General features: G+C 45.6%; 1 protein-coding gene across 11 annotated transcripts in view; it reads right to left on the bottom strand.

Annotated features, from left to right (window-relative positions):
• The window catches only part of NR6A1 (nuclear receptor subfamily 6 group A member 1), a 592,176-nt gene that overhangs the window by 47,498 nt on the left and 525,555 nt on the right, over positions 1-19,123 (bottom strand). For 9 of the 11 annotated variants that reach the window (XM_068248132.1, XM_068248128.1, XM_068248129.1 and 6 more), the window contains 2 exons: positions 17,976-18,133; positions 17,634-17,861 (listed from right to left, as the gene is read on the bottom strand). In XM_068248132.1, the coding sequence (XP_068104233.1) occupies positions 17,634-17,861; positions 17,976-18,133 (386 nt within the window). The remainder of the gene's footprint in view (positions 1-17,633; positions 17,862-17,975; positions 18,134-19,123) is intronic. The other 2 variants (XM_068248130.1, XM_068248131.1) reach the window with 1 other exon arrangement.

The raw sequence follows: 19,123 nt of genomic DNA, 5'->3' as shown, positions 1-19,123 counted from the left end.
CCCTCCCCTAGCAGTGAGTACCGGCGGTGGGTTGACCGCACCTGGAAATCGATTTGGGAGTCTGGATGGTCTGGTTCAGCATCTTTCTGTTCCACAAGTCATTTACAAGGGCAAGTGAATCTGCTACTTATGCCACCTCTGAGAAAGCTGCTATAGTATATGCCTTTACAGATTCTACATCTGCCTGAACCTGCACTTATCTGCTTCAGCTTTATATGTGTTTGCAGACTATTGCTTCATTACTGATGCTACTTTGTTGAACTTTGACTGTCTATTTTTGACACTGCTTCACAGGCTAATTATGCTGGTGCAGATTTTTTTGAACACGGTTATACTATTCCCTGTTGGTCATCTCCATAGATCCATCCAGAGGATCTTTCTTATACGGGATTCTGGACCACGCTAGGTGATCTATATTAGGTGTTTTTTGTATGAGCATTTGGTTGGATGTGGGGCGGCCACTTCACATTGTGTCCCTTGTTTTTAAATGCATTTCTTCATTTTTGTAATTATGATTAATAAATATATATTTTGCACTTTTATAAATGAAGGTCTAAGAATCATATATTTTGTTGCACACATCTCCTCTCCCCTTTCCCTTGAACCATACGTTTGTTAGTTGCTGTTCTAGTTTTTGACTGTGTTGAAACTGACGTCCTATAACCTAATGGCCAACACGGTACAACACTCCACTGCTTCTGTCAGATACTGACCAGTCACAGCACCACAGACTCTCAGTGCTGTACACTGCAGTATTCTCAAAAAGATTCAGTCTGTGTCTTCCTTTCTGCAATCTTTAAAAAACGGAAGATGCCATCCAAGCATCCCCTCCTTTACTTTGGATTTGGAATTCTCTGATTCACAGGTCACAATCATGCAATCATGTCTTCCTTTCATTACCTTGTAGGCCAATTCGACTAGTCAATCAGAGAAGTACACTTTGAGTAAAGGGGCCCATACACTCTGCCGATTTTCTGGCCGACCGATCGATCCCGATCGATCGCAAATCGGTTGGCCAATCGACCGATCGATGGCCGATTTCGATCGATTTCCATCGAACTGGCAGGGTGGAAAATTTAGGTCGATCTGATGAGATTTCTTATCAGTTTGCATTGGCCTTAATGGAAATCTGATGGCAAAAAAATGCCATCAAATCGAATTTCAATAGATTTCAAACTGAAATCTATTGGAATTCTATCCTGGTAAAAAATGTTCTAAAAACGCATCAGATAGATCATCAGATGCATTTCTTATCTATCTGCTGCCAATCTGACGAGTGTATGGGCACCTTAAGTGATGAAATGTTCATGTGCTTCTCCATGATTATCCCCATAGGAGAATCAATCATTATGACTGGATGCCATATAAGAATAAGCTAATAAATCAGTACTCTGTAGTGCCATGTATAACTATATAGCTTATATTTATACCGTGCAGGGTTTCTGCATCAGTGGCGGACACAGCCAGCAGTGGGCCCCTGTGCAAAATTGTAATTGTGGGCCCCCTATGACCTGCGGCGCGCGTAGCAAAAAAATGGGCGTGGCAATGACCGGATGAGGGCGGAGCTAACTGTAACTTAAAGCGAACCCGGGGTGAGGGTTTATTTCCTTTTAAACAATACTAGTTGCCTGGCGGCCCTGCTGATCTATTTGGCTGCAGTAATAAACTGAATTACACCAGCAACAAGCATGCAGCTAATCTTCTCAGTTCTGACAATATTGTCAGAAACCCCTGACCTGCTGCATGCTTGTTCAGGGTCTATGGTTGAAAGAATAAGAGGCAGAGGACCAGCACGGCAGCCAGGCAACTGGTATTGCTTAAAAGGAGAGAAATATGGCAGCCTCAATATTATTCTCACCTCAGGTTCCCTTGAAAAGTGCAACGCAAAGACAGTGGGCCCAAGTTTTGGTGACCCTTTCCCCAGAAAATTCACATAATTGTGCAGGTTTTCTCAAGAAAATACACATATATGCCCAGAAAATACGTGCAATCATGTCGGCAGATATGCCCAGAAAATACGTGCAATCATGTCGGCAGATATGCCCAGAAAATATGTGCAATCAAGTCGGCAGATATGCCCAGAAAATACGTGCAATCAAGTCGGCAGATATGCCCAGAAAATACGTGCAATCAAGTCGGCAGATATGCCCAGAAAATACGTGCAAACAAGTTGGCAGATATGCCCAGAAAATACATGCAATCAAGTCGGCAGATATGCCCAGAAAATACGTGCAAACAAGTCGGCAGATATGCCCAGAAAATACGTGCAATCATGTCGGTAGATATGCCCAGAAAATACATGCAATCATGTCGGCAGATTTGCGAAGAAAATACATGCAATCATGTGGCAGACCTGCCCAGAACATACACCTGCTAATATAAATAAAACAAAAACATTTACTCACCTGCAGCAGCAGACCCCCTGTCCCAGCCTCCATCCGGCGCGCAGCTCCCATGGGTGGTTGGGTGGATAGGTAGCCTAGTGGGTGGGTGAGTGGGTGGGTGGGTTGGTAACCTGGTGGGTGGGTGAGTGGGTGGGTTGGTAGCCTGGTGGGTGGGAGGGTAGGTAGCCTGGTGGGTGGGTGGGTAGGTAGCCGGGTGGGTAGCTAGCCTGGTGGGTGGGTGGGTAACTAGCCCGGTAGGTAGGTAGGTAGCCCGGTGGGTGGGTAGGTAGGTAGCCTGGTGGGTGCGTGGGTAGCCGGGTGGGTGGGTAGGTAGCCTGGTGGGTGGGTTGGTAACTAGCCCGGTAGGTAGCCGGGTGGGTGGTTAGGTAGGTAGCCGGGTGGGTGGTTAGGTAGGAAGCCTGGTGGGTGGGTAGCCGGGTGGGTGGGTAGGTAGGTAGCCGGGTGGGTGGTTAGGTAGGTAGCCGGGTGGGTAGGTAGGAAGCCTGGTGGGTGGGTAGGTAGCCGGGTGGGTAGGTAGGTAGCCGGGTGGGTAGGTAGGAAGCCGGGTGGGTGGGTAGGTAGCCTGGTGGGTGGGTAGGTAGGTAGCCTGGTGGGTGGGTAGGTAGCCTGGTGGGTAGGTAGGTAGCCGGGTGGGTAGGTAGGAAGCCTGGTGGGTGGGTAGGTAGCCTGGTGGGTGGGTAGGTAGGTAGCCTGGTGGGTGGGTAGGTAGCCTGGTGGGTGGGTTGGTAACTAGCCCGGTAGGTAGCCGGGTGGGTGGTTAGGTAGGTAGCCAGGTGGGTGGTTAGGTAGGTAGCCGGGTGGGTGGTTAGGTAGGTAGCCGGGTGGGTGGGTAGGTAGCCTGGTGGGTGGGTTGGTAACTAGCCCGGTAGGTAGCCGGGTGGGTGGTTAGGTAGGTAGCCGGGTGGGTGGTTAGGTAGGTAGCCGGGTGGGTGGTTAGGTAGGTAGCCGGGTAGGTAGGTAGGTAGCCGGGTGGGTAGGTAGGAAGCCTGGTGGGTGGGTAGGTAGCCTGGTGGGTGGGTAGGTAGGTAGCCTGGTGGGTGGGTAGGTAGCCTGGTGGGTAGGTAGGTAGCCGGGTGGGTAGGTAGGAAGCCTGGTGGGTGGGTAGGTAGCCTGGTGGGTGGGTAGGTAGGTAGCCTGGTGGGTGGGTAGGTAGCCTGGTGGGTGGGTTGGTAACTAGCCCGGTAGGTAGCCGGGTGGGTGGTTAGGTAGGTAGCCAGGTGGGTGGTTAGGTAGGTAGCCGGGTGGGTGGTTAGGTAGGTAGCCGGGTAGCCGGGTGGGTGGGTAGGTAGCCTGGTGGGTGGGTTGGTAACTAGCCGGTAGGTAGCCGGGTGGGTGGTTAGGTAGGTAGCCGGGTGGGTGGTTAGGTAGGTAGCCGGGTGGGTGGTTAGGTAGGTAGCCGGGTAGGTAGGTAGGTAGCCGGGTGGGTAGGTAGCCGGGTGGGTAGGTAGCCGGGTGGGTGGTTAGGTAGTTGGGTGGGTGGTTAGGTAGGAAGCCTGGTGGGTGGGTAGGTAGCCGGGTGGGTAGGTAGGTAGGAAGCCTGGTGGGTGGTTAGGTAGTCGGGTGGGTAGGTAGGAAGCCTGGTGGGTGGGTAGGTAGGTAGCCGGGTGGGTAGGTGGTTAGGTAGCCGGGTGGGTAGCTATCCGGGTGGGGGGCCCGACTCCTATCCTCCCTCCCTCCCTTCCTTCCTCACCTCGGGGGGCCCCCTCCCGATATGCGCGGCGGGAGAGCGAGCGGCAAATGCAGGAAGTCTTCAGGGCTCTCCAGGCATCCGCTAGAGGCCCAGCCGCTGAGTCTCCAATATGTCTCCAACTGGAGACATATTGGAGACCAAGCGGCTGGGCCTCTAGCGGATGCCTGGAGAGCCCTTCCTGCATTTGCCGCTCGCTCGCTCTCCCGCCGCGCATATCGGGAGGGGGCCCCCCGAGGTGAGGGAGGGAGGGAGGATAGGAGTCGGGGGGCCCCCCGGGAATAAAATAATAAAAAAAAAAAAATATAAAAAAAAAAAATACTTAATGGGCCCCTGAAGAAAACGGAACTTCAGGGGCCCTCGTGCGGCGGCACGGCCTGCACGGCCGTATGTCCGCCCCTGTTCTGCATCGCAGCTAGTGTATTTGATTCAATACAGCTATTGTTAACTGCAATACTTTGCAGTGCCATAATAGAAACATTATTGCTGGGACCAAAACATCGGCCTGTGAAACATTACCATAGTCTGTTTTGATAGCACCTTTATAACTAACACGGCTTAGCTTGACTGTAACTTTCCAACTCACATTAAAATTTACATAATACAGGGAAATAATGACTTCTGAGTCAATAGGGATTTAAATCATAAATGTACAAGGCTAAAGAAGCACGCAAGACACCAAGGTAACTTGTGATCAACAGGTATTATAGCTTCATTTACAGAATATAGAATGACCGTGCTTTACGAGAAAATATCAAATCTACTCTTCCGCTAATGTACAGCGAGAACAATTCTGCTGCCTGAAAATAAGATGTTTTTCAGTATAAAGCAAATCAACATGTTTAAGTCAGACAGTAATTGCTTGAAGATTTCCTTTATCTGTTTCTCTTTACCTTGCATAATCCCCAGTCAAATGTGATGCAAAGCGATCCTTTTATCAGTAGCATAATCAATGCCTATAACTTAATAGGAGTAAAACGGAACTAATCATTTTTCACCTTCTCTGTCCACCTCTCTGCCTGACATAACAATATTAATAACATCCCTATAATTTTAGTTCCCAATGCACATTGCTTAAGGGTATTGATTCGTCTCTCTTATTTATTCCTCTCATTCACTCTCTAACCAGCACCTGTCATCTCCAACTCAAAAACATATCCCGCATCCGACCTTTTGTTACTCAGGACGCTACTAAAATGTTAGTACATGGTCTTAATATCTTGTTTGGACTGTTGTAGTATACTACTTTGTTAACTACCATCTAACAGTCTGGCAATGCTCAAATCTGTACTGCACTCGGCTGCTCGACTCATTCATCTTACTTCTCGCACCTCCTCTGCTGATTCGCTTTGTCAAATTCTTCACTGGCTGCCAATTAGCCAGAGGATCCATTTCAAACTTTTCACCATAACCTAACAAAGCTCTCCACAAACTCTCTCCCCTGTACATCTCGTTGCTAGTTTTCAGATACCACCCCAACTGCAATCTCAGATCTGCATATAACCTCCTTCTGCCGTCTAGAATCACCTCCTCCCATTTACTTAAAAAGAAAAAAAAAAGACTTCTCGTGTGCATCACCCTTCAACTGGAATCGCCTTCCAAAACAGATCTGTCACTCTCCATCTTTTGAAGTCTTAACGTGCTCCCTCAAAACTCACTTTTTAAACATACATACACTCTACCTTCGACTTCTGGCAAAGTTGTACTCCTTACTAAATATAACTGAAAATACACTGCCACTAGCTATAAATGCAGTATACTACATATCGTATACTACCCCACCTTTTGTTTTTTCACTATTACTTTGACCAAGGGTGTCCATTGCAGTGACAATATACCAGTAGATTGCAAAGGACTACTGGGTAGATTGCTGTTGAACGCTCAAAGCAGCGAAGTGGCAGCAAGCTGACAGTGCAACGCTGGCCAGTCACAGTGCAAGAACAAATATCAGGTAGCTAATGAGGGTGGCGAATGTGTTTGCAGCACCTCCTCTTCAGCAGTTTCCATGGGTTCGAGAGGAGGAGGTTGCAGCCATGCTGGCCCAAAGCCATGCTCCCAGGCTTCTACTTCCTAGATGGTATGGCACCATCACTGCGTCTGGGGGCCATTGCTACCAGCTGCTCCTCTACCAGCAGCTGGTACCGGCACATCTATCCAGGACCAGCAAGCAAGCCAGGCTGCCAGGTAATCTACTGAGCTCCATCCCACTGCTGCCTCTGCATAGGCTGGGGTGGACACCTGGAGCAAGGAGTTGTGAGTGGGAAACATGCAGTTTAGGTGGCTGTCACGCATTGACAAGGGACTGTGTACAGTACAGCAATTATGTTTGGAGATGGAGGAAGGGAGTCTGCCTAATTATGTGGGCACCATGCCTAAAAAGTGTGGGCACCATGGCAGGGCTCATGTTACAATTGTCACTGTAATTCCTATGTTTATCAATACTGTATTATGTACCAGTGTCTATATTTTGTGTATACCGCTGTTTGTATTACTAAGTACCCCATGTTTTGTTCTGACTTTGTACAGCGCCACAGAATATGTTGGCGCTCTGTAAATTAAAATTAATTAACAAGTGTTTACTTTCATAAGTACTTTAATGGATACCAGAGCTAAAAGACTGTAAAAACGGAGGGAGCAGGCATGTATATGAAGCAGTCCTCATGCCCACGGCTCCCTCTGTTCTCCTCCATCACCCTCCTTTGTCTCGGAAATGCTCCCCACAGCTACTTCTTGGTTGGCCAGGTCGGACATTAGTGCAGAGGTACTGGCCCAGCTACGTGTGCCCTTAATCACTCTGCACACTAAGCCACTACGACATTGTGCATAAGCTCCGAGCGCTCCCGGCCGCAGGCACGTGATCATGGACGCACGCATCCGGGCCAATGCACTAATGCCTGACCCAGCTGACCAGAATGTAGCTGAGGGGGCATTTCCGAAAGAAAGGAGGGGGACAAAGAACGGGGGTTGGGGGGACGGTGGGCATAAGGACTTCTTTGTATACATGCCTGCTACCCCATTTTTACAAATCTGTTTCAGCTCTGGTAATCCTTTAAAGGAAAAAGACAAAAATAGAGGAAAGAGATAGAACTTTAAAATGGTCTACTAACAGCCCTAAGCAAATTAACTCATGCACAATTTAATAAGTATATTTTATGGAATAAATGTAGTGCATAGACTTCTCACAATTTAATTCATACCAATCTGTTATTGAAATAAATGATTTGCATGACTTTATTTTCATATATAGTGGGTGTGTAGCCTTCTCCCTCCCCGGGCAGCCATGTTCCCCACTCAGAGCTACGACTGCAATATTGCTGCTTAGCTCTTGTTGTCCTAGCTTAAGGTAGCCATACACCTAGCGATGGTGGGCAGATTCGACCAGGAGACCGAACTCTCTCTGATTGAATCTGATTAGAAAGAGATCTGTCAGCTGCCCCTACACTGGCCAATTCCCTATCAATTTCAGAATGAAATCTCTTGGGAATCTGCCAAGTCCACTGCTGCCCCCAGTGTATAAATGTACCTGATGTGAGTGCATTTATACATTACCCGTCCTGTGTCGCGGTGCCCATCCATCTTCCGAATCTGCCGCTCTTCCATTAGCGTTATACAGGCTATACCGCTAATGGAAGAGCGGTGGATTCTGAATACTGATGGGTACTGCGACAGCGTCCTATATCTGTGTAGATCACCATATAACTGCAGGCGTGAAAAGCTAAGTTTTTTTCGGCAGATAGATGGCTCGATAGATAATGTTCTGGAAGTTCTCCAAGAAGAATTTGTTCCCCTGGCCTGGAGTTTGTGAATATAAGTTTAGTTTAACAAAGCACTCTACATTAGTTTCCACACTAGTTTCATACTAAATTCACAGCTGCATTTTCATTTAAGACCACTAGAGGGCACTGTCCATTCACATTTACTCCTCACAAGCCATGCATACTATCTGCTTCAAATTTAAGATTTATAGCTGAAAGGATTAAAAGAAGTTTAAATGTGGCCTTACATCAGGTGACTTGGTGGCCGATTTACCATCCGATTCGATTATTATAATCAAATTGAATGAAAACCGGTGCCACCAAATGCATGCCCAATCGATAATGTGACCAATTTCGGGATGAAACTTGGTCGCATTGTGGATATCGCATGCTGCAAAATGTTGGTCCGATTTGCTCGATCAGATGCGCGGCGGGAACGGCATGCAATTTCACGATGAACAACAAACGCAGCGAAACCCTTGACGGTGCCCCCCTTAATGATAAATGTCCTCTCGGTGCCCAGTGCAAGATATGCATTACCTGTCCGCGGCCTCCGCTCATCCCTCCGCTGTTCCTGGTGCACTCTGCTGTCCATACACGCGCGCCCAACGTGATTTCCTAGTAAAGGCGCCCGTGTGATGTCCGGGGACAATCGGAGGCCACAGACTGGTAATGTATACTTTTTTCATTAGGGGACAGCGTCGGGGCAGCGAGGCGGATGGATGCGGCGTCACAAGGCCAGTTCCGGATCGATTTCATGCTGAAATTGATCGGGAATCAGCCTGCTGTGTATGGGCAGCTGACAGATCTCTTATCAGATTCGATTAGAGAGATTTGTCTCTTGGTGGAATCTGCCCATACATCACTAAATGTATGGCTACCTTAACTTTTAGAAATAGCAGCATGTTCCAGCAATGCTTCCCCAATTCCCTTACAGATTACAATGAAAAAAAATAAGGTTAGGTTCAGAGCAAACTTTGAAAAAATATCTAAAGACAGGAAAGGGAAAATACAACACTTCTTTTGGAGCAGATCCAAATAAAGGATAAAATATAAAATAATTGCAAGAGGTAAAGAGGTGGTTTGTCATCACCTCCTGGTGGTCCGTGGGCAAATTTCTGGGCGCCGTGGCGGATCTGGCCTTTCTTCCTTTCTATCACCCCCCCCCCCCCTTTCCCCCGCGGCCACCGCTCCTGTTACCTTAAGAGCGGCGGCCGCTTCCTCCCTTATATTCCCCATAGCCCTCTCCTATCTCGTATTACAGCAGCGCTTCCTGTGCAGCTGCTGTAAGGAGGGAAGGAGGCGGGGCAGCGGTTCCTATGGTAATGGTGATCGCCGCTACAGGAAGCCGCTGCCCTGCTTCCTTCCCTTCTTTAAAGCAGCTGCGCGGGAAGCATTGCTGTATCACGAGATGCTGCAACCGAGGAGAGGAGCGCCTGGGGGAATATAACAATAACAACAATAACAATAATATTTATATAGCGCTTTTCTCCCTGGGGACTCAAAGCGCTGTGACCCTGCATTATGCAGTCTCAAAGGCTAGGGAAAAGAGGTGAGTTTTTAGCCTTTTTTTAAAGCTGTCCAGAGAAGGAGCCTCTCGTACTGATTGTGGAAGTGAGTTCCATAGAGTAGGGGCTGCATAGGAAAAGGCCCGAGCACCAAATGTTAAGTGTATCCTGGGAATAACCAGCTTCATCTTGTTGGCAGAGCGGAGGATGCGTGGAGGGGCATAAAGTTCCAATAGATCCGCTATGTATTTGGGTCCCATGTGGTGTAGAGCCTTGAATGTCAGCAGGCAGATCTTAAAATTGATTCTCCATTTTACTGGCAACCAGTGAAGAGTTTGCAGTACTGGGGTGATGTGTGAGCTGCGGGGGGCATTGGCTAGGAGTCTTGCTGCAGCATTCTGTACTAGCTGTAAGGGGCGCAGAACCTTACCTGTAGATCCGATTAACAGGGCGTTGCAGTAGTCTAGGCGGGAGGATACAAATGCGTGAACCAGGGCAGGTAGGTCTTCAGTTGGGATTAGGTGTTTTATTTTCGCTATATTTCTTAGATGGAAGAAGGAAGACTTGACGACAGCTGATACCTGCTGTCTGAGTTTTAGATTTCCATCCAGGATCACCCCAAGGTTTCGCACAGAGTCTTTATACTGTACAGTATCTCCCCCAATTGCTAGTTTGAGGTGGTGAGCGTTTTGAACTTTATCCATCATGTGTGGACCACCTACCACCAACACCTCTGTTTTGTCAGAGTTCAGCCTCAGCCAGCTGGTGTTCATCCAATTTTGTAAATCCACTAGACACGCATTTATGGATGCTGATGGGTCTTGGGTGCCAGGCTTGAAGGACAGATACAGTTGTGTGTCATCTGCATAACAATGGTATCCTAAACCATAGTTCTGGATTATTTTGCCCAGTGGGAGCATGTAGACTGCAAAGAGTAATGGTGATAGTACAGAACCCTGTGGAACTCCATAGGCAAGTGGCACTGGATTAGAGTAGTGTGTGCCCAGACATACTTGCTGTGTCCTGCCAGATAGGAAGGTCTGAAACCAGCTAAGAACAGTACCCCTTAGGCCACAGTAATTCTTCAGTCACTGGATTAGTATTTCATGGTCCACAGTATCAAATGCTGCTGACAAGTCAAGAAGAATCAGAATTGAGCAATCACCCTTGTCCCTTGCAGTAAGTAGATCATTCATTACTCGGACTAATGCTGTTTCAGTGCTGTGCCTTTTCCTGAATCCTGACTGAAAAGTATCAAAGATGTTGTTATCTGTAAGCCTGGCTTCTAGCTGGTTGGCGACTGCTTTCTCGATAACTTTTGATAGGAATGGTAAGTTCGCCACAGGTCTGTAGTTGGTTACAGAATCAGGATCTAGTGATGGTTTCTTCAGGAGGGGTTTTATGATTGCTTTCTTTAGTTCTTCTGGGAAAAGTCCACTTTGCAAGGAGCACTGAGTGATTTTGTAAAGTGCTGGCCTGAACAGCGCTGGGCACTGCATTAAGGATCCAGTTGGGCTAGGATCCAGGTCGCAGGTAGTGGGGCGGAGACTTTGAATGAGAATTCCAAAATCTTCTACACTCAGAGTGTCAAAGACTTGCCATGGTGGTACCGTAGTAGGCATATGCAACGTCCAGTGGTCAATTGATGTTGTTGGTGTAATGCTGGCACGGATGGTAGACACCTTGTTTGTGAAGAAGGCAGAGAATTCTTCACACCTTTTTCTGGAGTATGTGGTTGGGGCTTTTAGGCAGGAAGGATTGCAGAGTGATTCCACTGTGTGGAAGAGTTGAGCAGCTCTGTTGTTGGCTGTAGATATTTTGTGCGAGATAAAGTCTGATTTTTTCTTGGTTATTGCTTGTTGGTATTGTCTGAGGTGTTGAACTAGGCTAGATTTGTGCTCCCCAGTCCCTGATTTACGCCACTGTCTTTCTAGTCTGCGCCCTTTCTTTTTTAGATCCATGATGGTTTTGTCAAACCAATTAGCTTTCTGCTTTTTGGTTGCGGATTTGGTGCGCCATGGGGCAATACTGTCAAGTGTTTCATATATCGTGTTGTTGTACTGGGTTACTAGAGAGTTTGGGTCCATTTGACTGTGGAGCAGATTTGTAAAATCCAGGTTTGCAGTTATCCTCTCCGGTGTTAAATTACTCAGGGGACGGGTTTTGATTGTTTCTTTAGGGAGCTGCTTGATAGGGTGATGTTCAATAGTAAACTTTATTATGTGATGGTCTGACCATACCACTGGGGTTACGGTTATGTTACTAATGTCCATTCCAAGGTGGAACAGTAAGTCTAGCGTATGCCCTCCTCTGTGGGTAGCTGATTTTACAACTTGTGTGAAGCCTAGTCCACCCATGAGATTTATTAGTTCATTTGCATCTTGTGATTGAGTGTTATCAGCCCGGATGTTGAAGTCACCAAGGATGATCCATCTCGGATAAGACAGAGCCAGCATGGCCAGAAGTTCTGGGAATTCCTGTAGGAAAGGGTCAGCATCTCCGGGGGGACGATAAACCACTAAAATTTTGAAGCCTTTACCAGCTGAGATCTGGGCACCTATACATTCAAAGGACTTTGTTGAGCCAACATTCAGGGCCCTGAGCTGCAGAGTTGTTTTGCCACAAATTACTACACCACCTCCTCTGCGGTCTCGTCTTCCCTCACTTAGGACTGAGTAATTGTATGGGATGGTTGCTTCCAATGTGGGGCCCGCATTGGCATCAATCCAGGTTTCAGTGATGCATGAAAAATCGCATGTCTGAATAAGGTCCGCAATAATGGCTGTCTTATTGTTTATAGAGCGGGCATTGCAGAGCAATGCAGTGACTGCATGGGGCTTAGCAATGGCAACTGGGTTCACTGCCGGGGTGTTACTGCATCTCTGACTAGGGACATGGTAACTTCTGCTACTTTCAGCCTCTGATTTCCAGTACACATCACTAGAGATCGCTGGAAAGTTCTTTTCTTTGAATGGACCTGGGTCCCTGAAGTTGGACTGAGACTGAGTGTGGCACTTTTTATGGGCCTGGCCGCCTTTTTTTACCTCTGTGCGTTTTATTTAAAATCCCTAGAGATTCCAGCAAATTAGCTTGTTTTTTTCCAATGTGAGATGCAGCTCTCAATGGCCTGAGAGATAGTAAGAAGCTGGCTGTATAGATTAACATTGCTCTTTGGGAAGGAATGGGTTAAGTAAGCTCTTCCTTTGATTGTTGTTGTTTATCAGTGGGGGGTAGACAAAAGCAAATGCTGGCCTTCAGAAGGAAGCGAAGCGACCGCCCGCTTATAAGGTAACAGGAGCGGCGGTCGCGCGCGCGCGGGGGGGGGGTGGACTGGGGCGTGTGGGGGGGGGGGGGGGGGAGGGCACCTATCCTAGCTACACTGGGGCACTATACTGGGGTAACTACTGGCTACACTGGCCTAACTGTACTGGCGACACTGGGGCAGCTATACTGGGCTAACTGTACTAGCTATACCGGGCTAACTGTACTAGCTATACCGGGCTAACTGTACTTGCTATACCGGGCTAACTGTACTTCCTATACTGGGCTAAATGTACTAGCTATACTGGGCTAAATGTACCTGCTATACTGGGCTAACTGTACTTGCTCTGGGGTAACTACCTGCTATATTGGGGTAACTGTACTTGCTATACTGGGGTAACTATTGGCTACACTGGGCTAACTGTACTTGCTATACTGTGGTAACTATACTTGCTATACTGTGGTAACTGTACTTGCTATACTAGGCTAACTGTACTTGCTATACTGGGCTAACTGTACTTGCTATACTGGGCTAACTGTACTTGCTATACTGGGCTAACTGTACTTGCTATACTGGGCTAACTGTACTTGCTATACTGGGCTAACTGTACTTGCTATACTGGGCTAACTGTACTAGCTATACTGGGCTAACTATACTTGCTATACTGGGCTAACTATACTTGCTATACTGGGCTAACTATACTTGCTATACTGGGCTAACTGTACTAGCTATACTGGGCTAACTGTACTAGCTATACTGGGCTAACTGTACTTGCTATACTGGGGTAACTACTGGCTATACTGGGGTAACTGTACTTGCTATACTGGGGTAACTACTGGCTACACTGGGCTAACTGTACTTGCTATACTGTGGTAACTATACTTGCTATACTGGGCTTACTATACTTGTTATACTGGGCTAACTGTACTAGCTATACTGGGCTAACTGTACTAGCTATACTGGGCTAACTGTACTAGCTATACTGGGCTAACTGTACTAGCTATACTGGGCTAACTGTACTAGCTATACTGGGCTAACTGTACTAGCTATACTGGGCTAACTGTACTAGCTATACTGGGCTAACTGTACTTGCTATACTGGGCTAACTATACTCCGGGGGCCCCGGAGAAAATTTTGGTCGGGACAGTGGGCCCCGGGCTCAAAAAGGTTGGGGACCCCTGCCTTAAAGGACAACTAACGTGAAAGATTGGAAAATTTAAAATACATATTTATAAAGGGTACATTTTTCCCAGAGTAAAAAGCACCATAAATTCCTCTTCTGCTAGGTCACTGTCACTTACAGTAGGCAGTACAATTGTGAAAGATCTGACAGGATTTGATCTAGTCCATCTCTTCACGGAGGATTCTCAATAATTCCTTTATTCTTTAGAAAGACACTCCATGGAAAGGATCTATACAAACACGTCAGCCAGTCTCCCTACTTGTCTGCACACTATTTTGGCAGTTGGGCCCTTACTGAGCAACTGCCATTCAGTAAGGGCCTTTGAAAATAAAGAAAACCATGAGAATCCCCTGTGAGGTTGGACTAATCCAAAACTTGTCAGATCTGTCAAGATGCTACCGCTTAAAGAAATCTGAAGTGAAAAATAAAAATAACTTATGGTATAATGATTTGTATGTGTAGTACAGCTAAGCAATAGAACATTAGTAACACAGATATGAGTATTTATTTATTCAAGTATGTATATAGCGCCGACATATTACACAGCGCTGTACAGAGTTTATTGTCTTGTCACTAACTGTCCCTCAGAGAGACTCACAATCTAGTCCCTACCATAGTCATTTGTCTATGTACAGTGGCTTGCAAAAGTATTCGGCCCCTTTGAAGTTTTCCACATTTTGTCATATTACTGCCACAAGCATGAATCAATTTTATTGGAATTCCACGTGAAAGACCAATACAAAGTGGTGTACATGTGAGAAGTGGATCGAATCATACATGATTCCAAACATTTTTTACAAATAAATAACTGCAAAGTGGGGTGTGCGTAATTATTCAGCCCCCTGAGTCAATACTTTGTAGAACCACCTTTTGCTGCAATTACAGCTGCCAGTCTTTTAGGGTATGTCTCTACCAGCTTTGCACATCTAGAGACTGAAATCCTTGTCCATTCTTCTTTGCAAAACAGCTCCAGCTCAGTCAGATTAGATGGACAGCGTTTGTGAACAGCAGTTTTCAGATCTTGCCACAGATTCTCGATTGGATTTAGATCTGGACTTTGACTGGACCATTCTAACACATGGATATGTTTTGTTTTAAACCATTCCATTGTTGCCCTGGCTTTATGTTTAGGGTCATTGTCCTGCTGGAAGGTGAACCTCCGCCCCAGTCTCAAGTCTTTTGCAGACTCCAAGTGGTTTTCTTCCAAGATTGCCCTGTATTTGGCTCCATCCATCTCCCTATCAACTTTGACCAGCTTCCCTGTCCCTGCTGAAGAGAAGAAACCCCAGAGCATGATGCTGCCACAACCATATTTGACAGTGGGGATGGTGTGTTCTGAGTGATGTGCATTGTTAGTTTTCTGCCACACATAGCATTTTGGCCAAAAAGCTCCATTTTGGTCTCATCTGGCCATAGCACCTTCCACATGTTTGCTGTGTCCCCCACATGGCTTGTGGCAAACTGAAAATGGGACTTCTTATGCTTTTCTGTTAACAATGGCTTTCTTCTTGTCACTCTTCCATAAGAGCCAACTTTGTGCAGTGCACGACCAATAGCTGTCCTATGGACCGATTCCCCCACCTGAGCTGTAGATCTCTGCATCTCGTCCAGAGTCAACATGGGCCTCTTGAATGCATTTTTGATTAGCGCTCTCCTTGTTCGGCCTGTGAGTTTAGGTGGACGGCCTTGTCTTGGTAGGTTTACAGTTATGCCATACTCCTTCCATCTCTGAATGATCACTTGAACAGTGCTCCGTGGGATGTTCAAGGCTTTGGAAATCTTTTTGTAGCCTAAGCCTGCTTTACATTTCTCAATAACTTTATCCCTGACCTGTCTGGTGTGTTCTTTGGACTTCATGGTGTTGTTGCTCCCAAGATTCTCTTAGACAACCTCTGAGGCCATCACAGAGCAGCTGTATTTGTACTGACATTAGATTACACACAGGTGCACTCTATTTAGTCATTAGCACTCATCAGGCAATGTCTATGGGCAACTGACTGCACTCAGACTAAAGGGAGCTGAATAATTACGCACACCCCACTTTGCAGTTATTGATTTGTAAAAAATGTTTGGAATCATGTATGATTTCCGTTCCACTTCTCACGTGTACACCACTTTGTATTGGTCTTTCACGTGGAATTCCAATAAAATTGATTCATGTTTGTGGCAGTAATGTGACAAAATGTGGAAAACTTCAAGAGGGCCGAATACTTTTGCAAGCCACTGTTGTATTGTGCATGTATCATAGTCAAGGACCAATTTTTTAAGGTAAACCAATTAACTTACCTGTATGTTTTTGGGATGTGGGAAGAAACCAGAGAGCCCGGAGAAAACCCACACAGACACAGGGAGAACATACAAACTGCTTGCAGATGTTGACCTGGCTGGGATTCGAACAGGGGACCCAGCGTTGCAAGGCAAGTGCGCTAACCACTACGCCACCATGCTGTCCATGATTCTAATATTGTTTCCAGTACAGGAAGAGTTACGAAACTTCAATTGTTATCTATGCAAAAGAGCTTTTCTGAGCTCTCCACCAAACTTGGGTCGACTACAGTGCTATTTTCTGAAACACTTATCATTCTCAACCTGTCTCTTGTTTGATTAAAGTGTACCAGAGACCATGAAATCTAAAGAATTGATACTTACCCAGGGCTTCCTCCAGTCCCATAAACACATGCGAGTCCCTCGCTGTCCTCCCGCGGTCTGCCGTACAGCGGCATTTAGCCCCGGTAACCGGTTCAGTTGGATCCAGTCTGGGTCTTCTGCGCATGCGCAGACCTCCCACGCATGCACAGAAGACCCAGACTGACGCAACTGAAGCAATTTTCGGATTCTTTAGCTTTAATGATCTCTGGTTTACTTTAAGGTTTTACTGCTAGGAAGCTCAAGGGTCATTAGCTCTTCTCTGTTTCATCATTTAAAATACAGAGTGTAATTTGCAAACTGCAAATATTAGAGAATGCTGCAATGTTATAACAAAAATAAAATTATGACACTCTTTGCTACTAATGTTCTATTATATGTACTAAACATACAATTCATTATATCATATTTTTTTCCCCGCTTCAGTGTCACTTTGATGTAAGTGACAGCAACATAGGAGAAAAGGAATTTATGGTGCATTTCAATCCGGGAGAAATGTATGTTTCATAAATACTGTATGTATTTTAAATGTTACAATTTTTTGTGATAGTGTTCCTTAATTAAACCAACTTTAAAAACATTATACTCAATAGTCATGCAACAGCATAAAAAATGTCGACATAACGAGATAATTTAGACTTCCTAACAGCTTAAACTGTTAATTGGTTTAATAAGAGCAAAATAAATACGGATACCTGAATTAATCTTAGAAAAGATTAAAAAAAATGGTAGTATCCAATCTGTGCAAGCCCCAAACTACCAAAACCATACAGAGCAAAACATTTACCTGATTAGAAGAAAGTGGAATGCTTTTGAAAATAGTTTTTTGAATACAAAACAAGATAAATTATTGTCTATACTATATACATTTTTGGAGTCTAGTGGGTGTGACGCAGAAGCTATTGTAATAAATGGGAAAAAGAACTTCAACAAGCTCTTTTGTGTTATGTGGCTAGTTTAAATGTAAGACTTAACAACAGTACACCAAAATTAAGATTTTTTTTTAGAGATCTTTGTAAAACTGGATTTATCCACATAGATTGATTCATAGGTTAGCTGTATAGATCTTGAAATCCACAGACAGAAAAGGCTATACAAAAATATATTTATAAGCAGATGACAAATAGTAATCCATATTGACTAACTGAAATTCAAACTGATATTATCCACATGTATGGTTCACTTACCCTTCTTCAATCAGCATAGGGGTACTAAGTGGCTCCGAGTCTTCTGCTGCAAGCAGCTGGTTGATAAGGGTGAGGGACTGAGGATCCAGACTTCGGGGTTGGGATGGGATTAGAGCAGAATGTGTAGAGTAGCTAAAAAGGTGAGGTAGATACTGATAGTGCGTTGGTGCAGGAGTGCCCAAATACTGGTCCCGTAGTGAACTGAATCCATTTAGCTCCACTGATCTACTGAAATGAGAGATCGGATGTCAGCACTGCAACGGTTATACAGAAGAAAGAAACAAAAAAAGCACTACAATAATGGTTAATATAGTCCTTGTGCACAACATTAAATGTAAGTACCTGGAGGAAGGTGTAGACACTGGAGATGGCTGGTTACTCTCAGAGACCCCATTGCCTGGAGAACTATGGTCGCTATCTCCATTGTTACTCCAAGATGTGTTGGCTTCTTCTTCAAATTCTTGACCAGACATTATCCTTTCAATTTCTTCATCAGAGATCTAATAAAGGAAATTAGATTACGGAACACTTAAAGAATACAGAGAATAAATGGGACAGAAGAAAACAATATGTTTTAAGTTTACCTAAGATGGAAAATAAAACATTCCTGGTGCTTCCTCCAGCCCAATTCAGCCTGGTCGCTCCCACTCCGTCCTCTTACGCCTCCTTGATCCTCTGGCTCCCAGTAACTTTGGCTAGTTAGGGGCCAGTCGACACAGGCGCAGTGAGGTTGTGCGCACTCCCCCGCCGCGCATCTGTGGCCAAGAGACGGGAGTGTGGAGGGGTGCACGTGGCCAGGCCGCGCATGCGCAGTAAGCCACCGACTTCTGAAGTTACTGTGAGCCATAATAGAGGATCCAGGAGGCAGAAGAGGATTTCGGGGGAGCAATCAGACAAAAGGGGGCTGGAGAGGCCCCAGGTATGTATGAATTTTTTTTTATTCATCTCAGGTTCTCTTTAAATCACAGTGGCAGTATGGTGGCTAAGGTAAATATTCACGTAACTGCAGTAATCAGAATAAGGTGTGTAAAGTCTTACCACATGATGAGAAGAGCAAAATGTAATACTTTGCATACAATTCATTACATATCAGTCATTGGGCTTGATTCACTAAACCGTGATAACTCAAATATCACACCTTATCAAAGATATCACTCCTTATCAAAGTTAACACGCCTTATCAGAGTAGCATAGCAAGCGCTACAAACTTATGCTTGCTAATTGGCAATGGCACTCGTCCTGCCCTGAGCCCTGTGGGTTTGTAGCTCTCACTATGCTACTCTGATAAGGCACAATATCTTTTGATAAGGTGTGATATCTTTGATAAGGTGTGATATCGTTGATAACGTGTGATATTTGAGTTATCACGGTTTAGTCAAGTTGTGTGTAAGACGTTATTCTGATTACTGTATTTCAGTAAATATACCCCTTGTGCTCAGCAGTCTTCTTGCTCAGCAATCAGATCTTAACAGTGTAAATTACACATTCAG

Source organism: Hyperolius riggenbachi, chromosome 8 (genome assembly GCF_040937935.1).
Source record: "Hyperolius riggenbachi isolate aHypRig1 chromosome 8, aHypRig1.pri, whole genome shotgun sequence".
Classification (NCBI taxonomy): Eukaryota; Metazoa; Chordata; class Amphibia; order Anura; family Hyperoliidae; genus Hyperolius; species Hyperolius riggenbachi.
The sequence above is the reverse complement of the archived record's forward strand: the minus strand, read 5'-3'. Positions and strand labels throughout refer to the sequence as shown.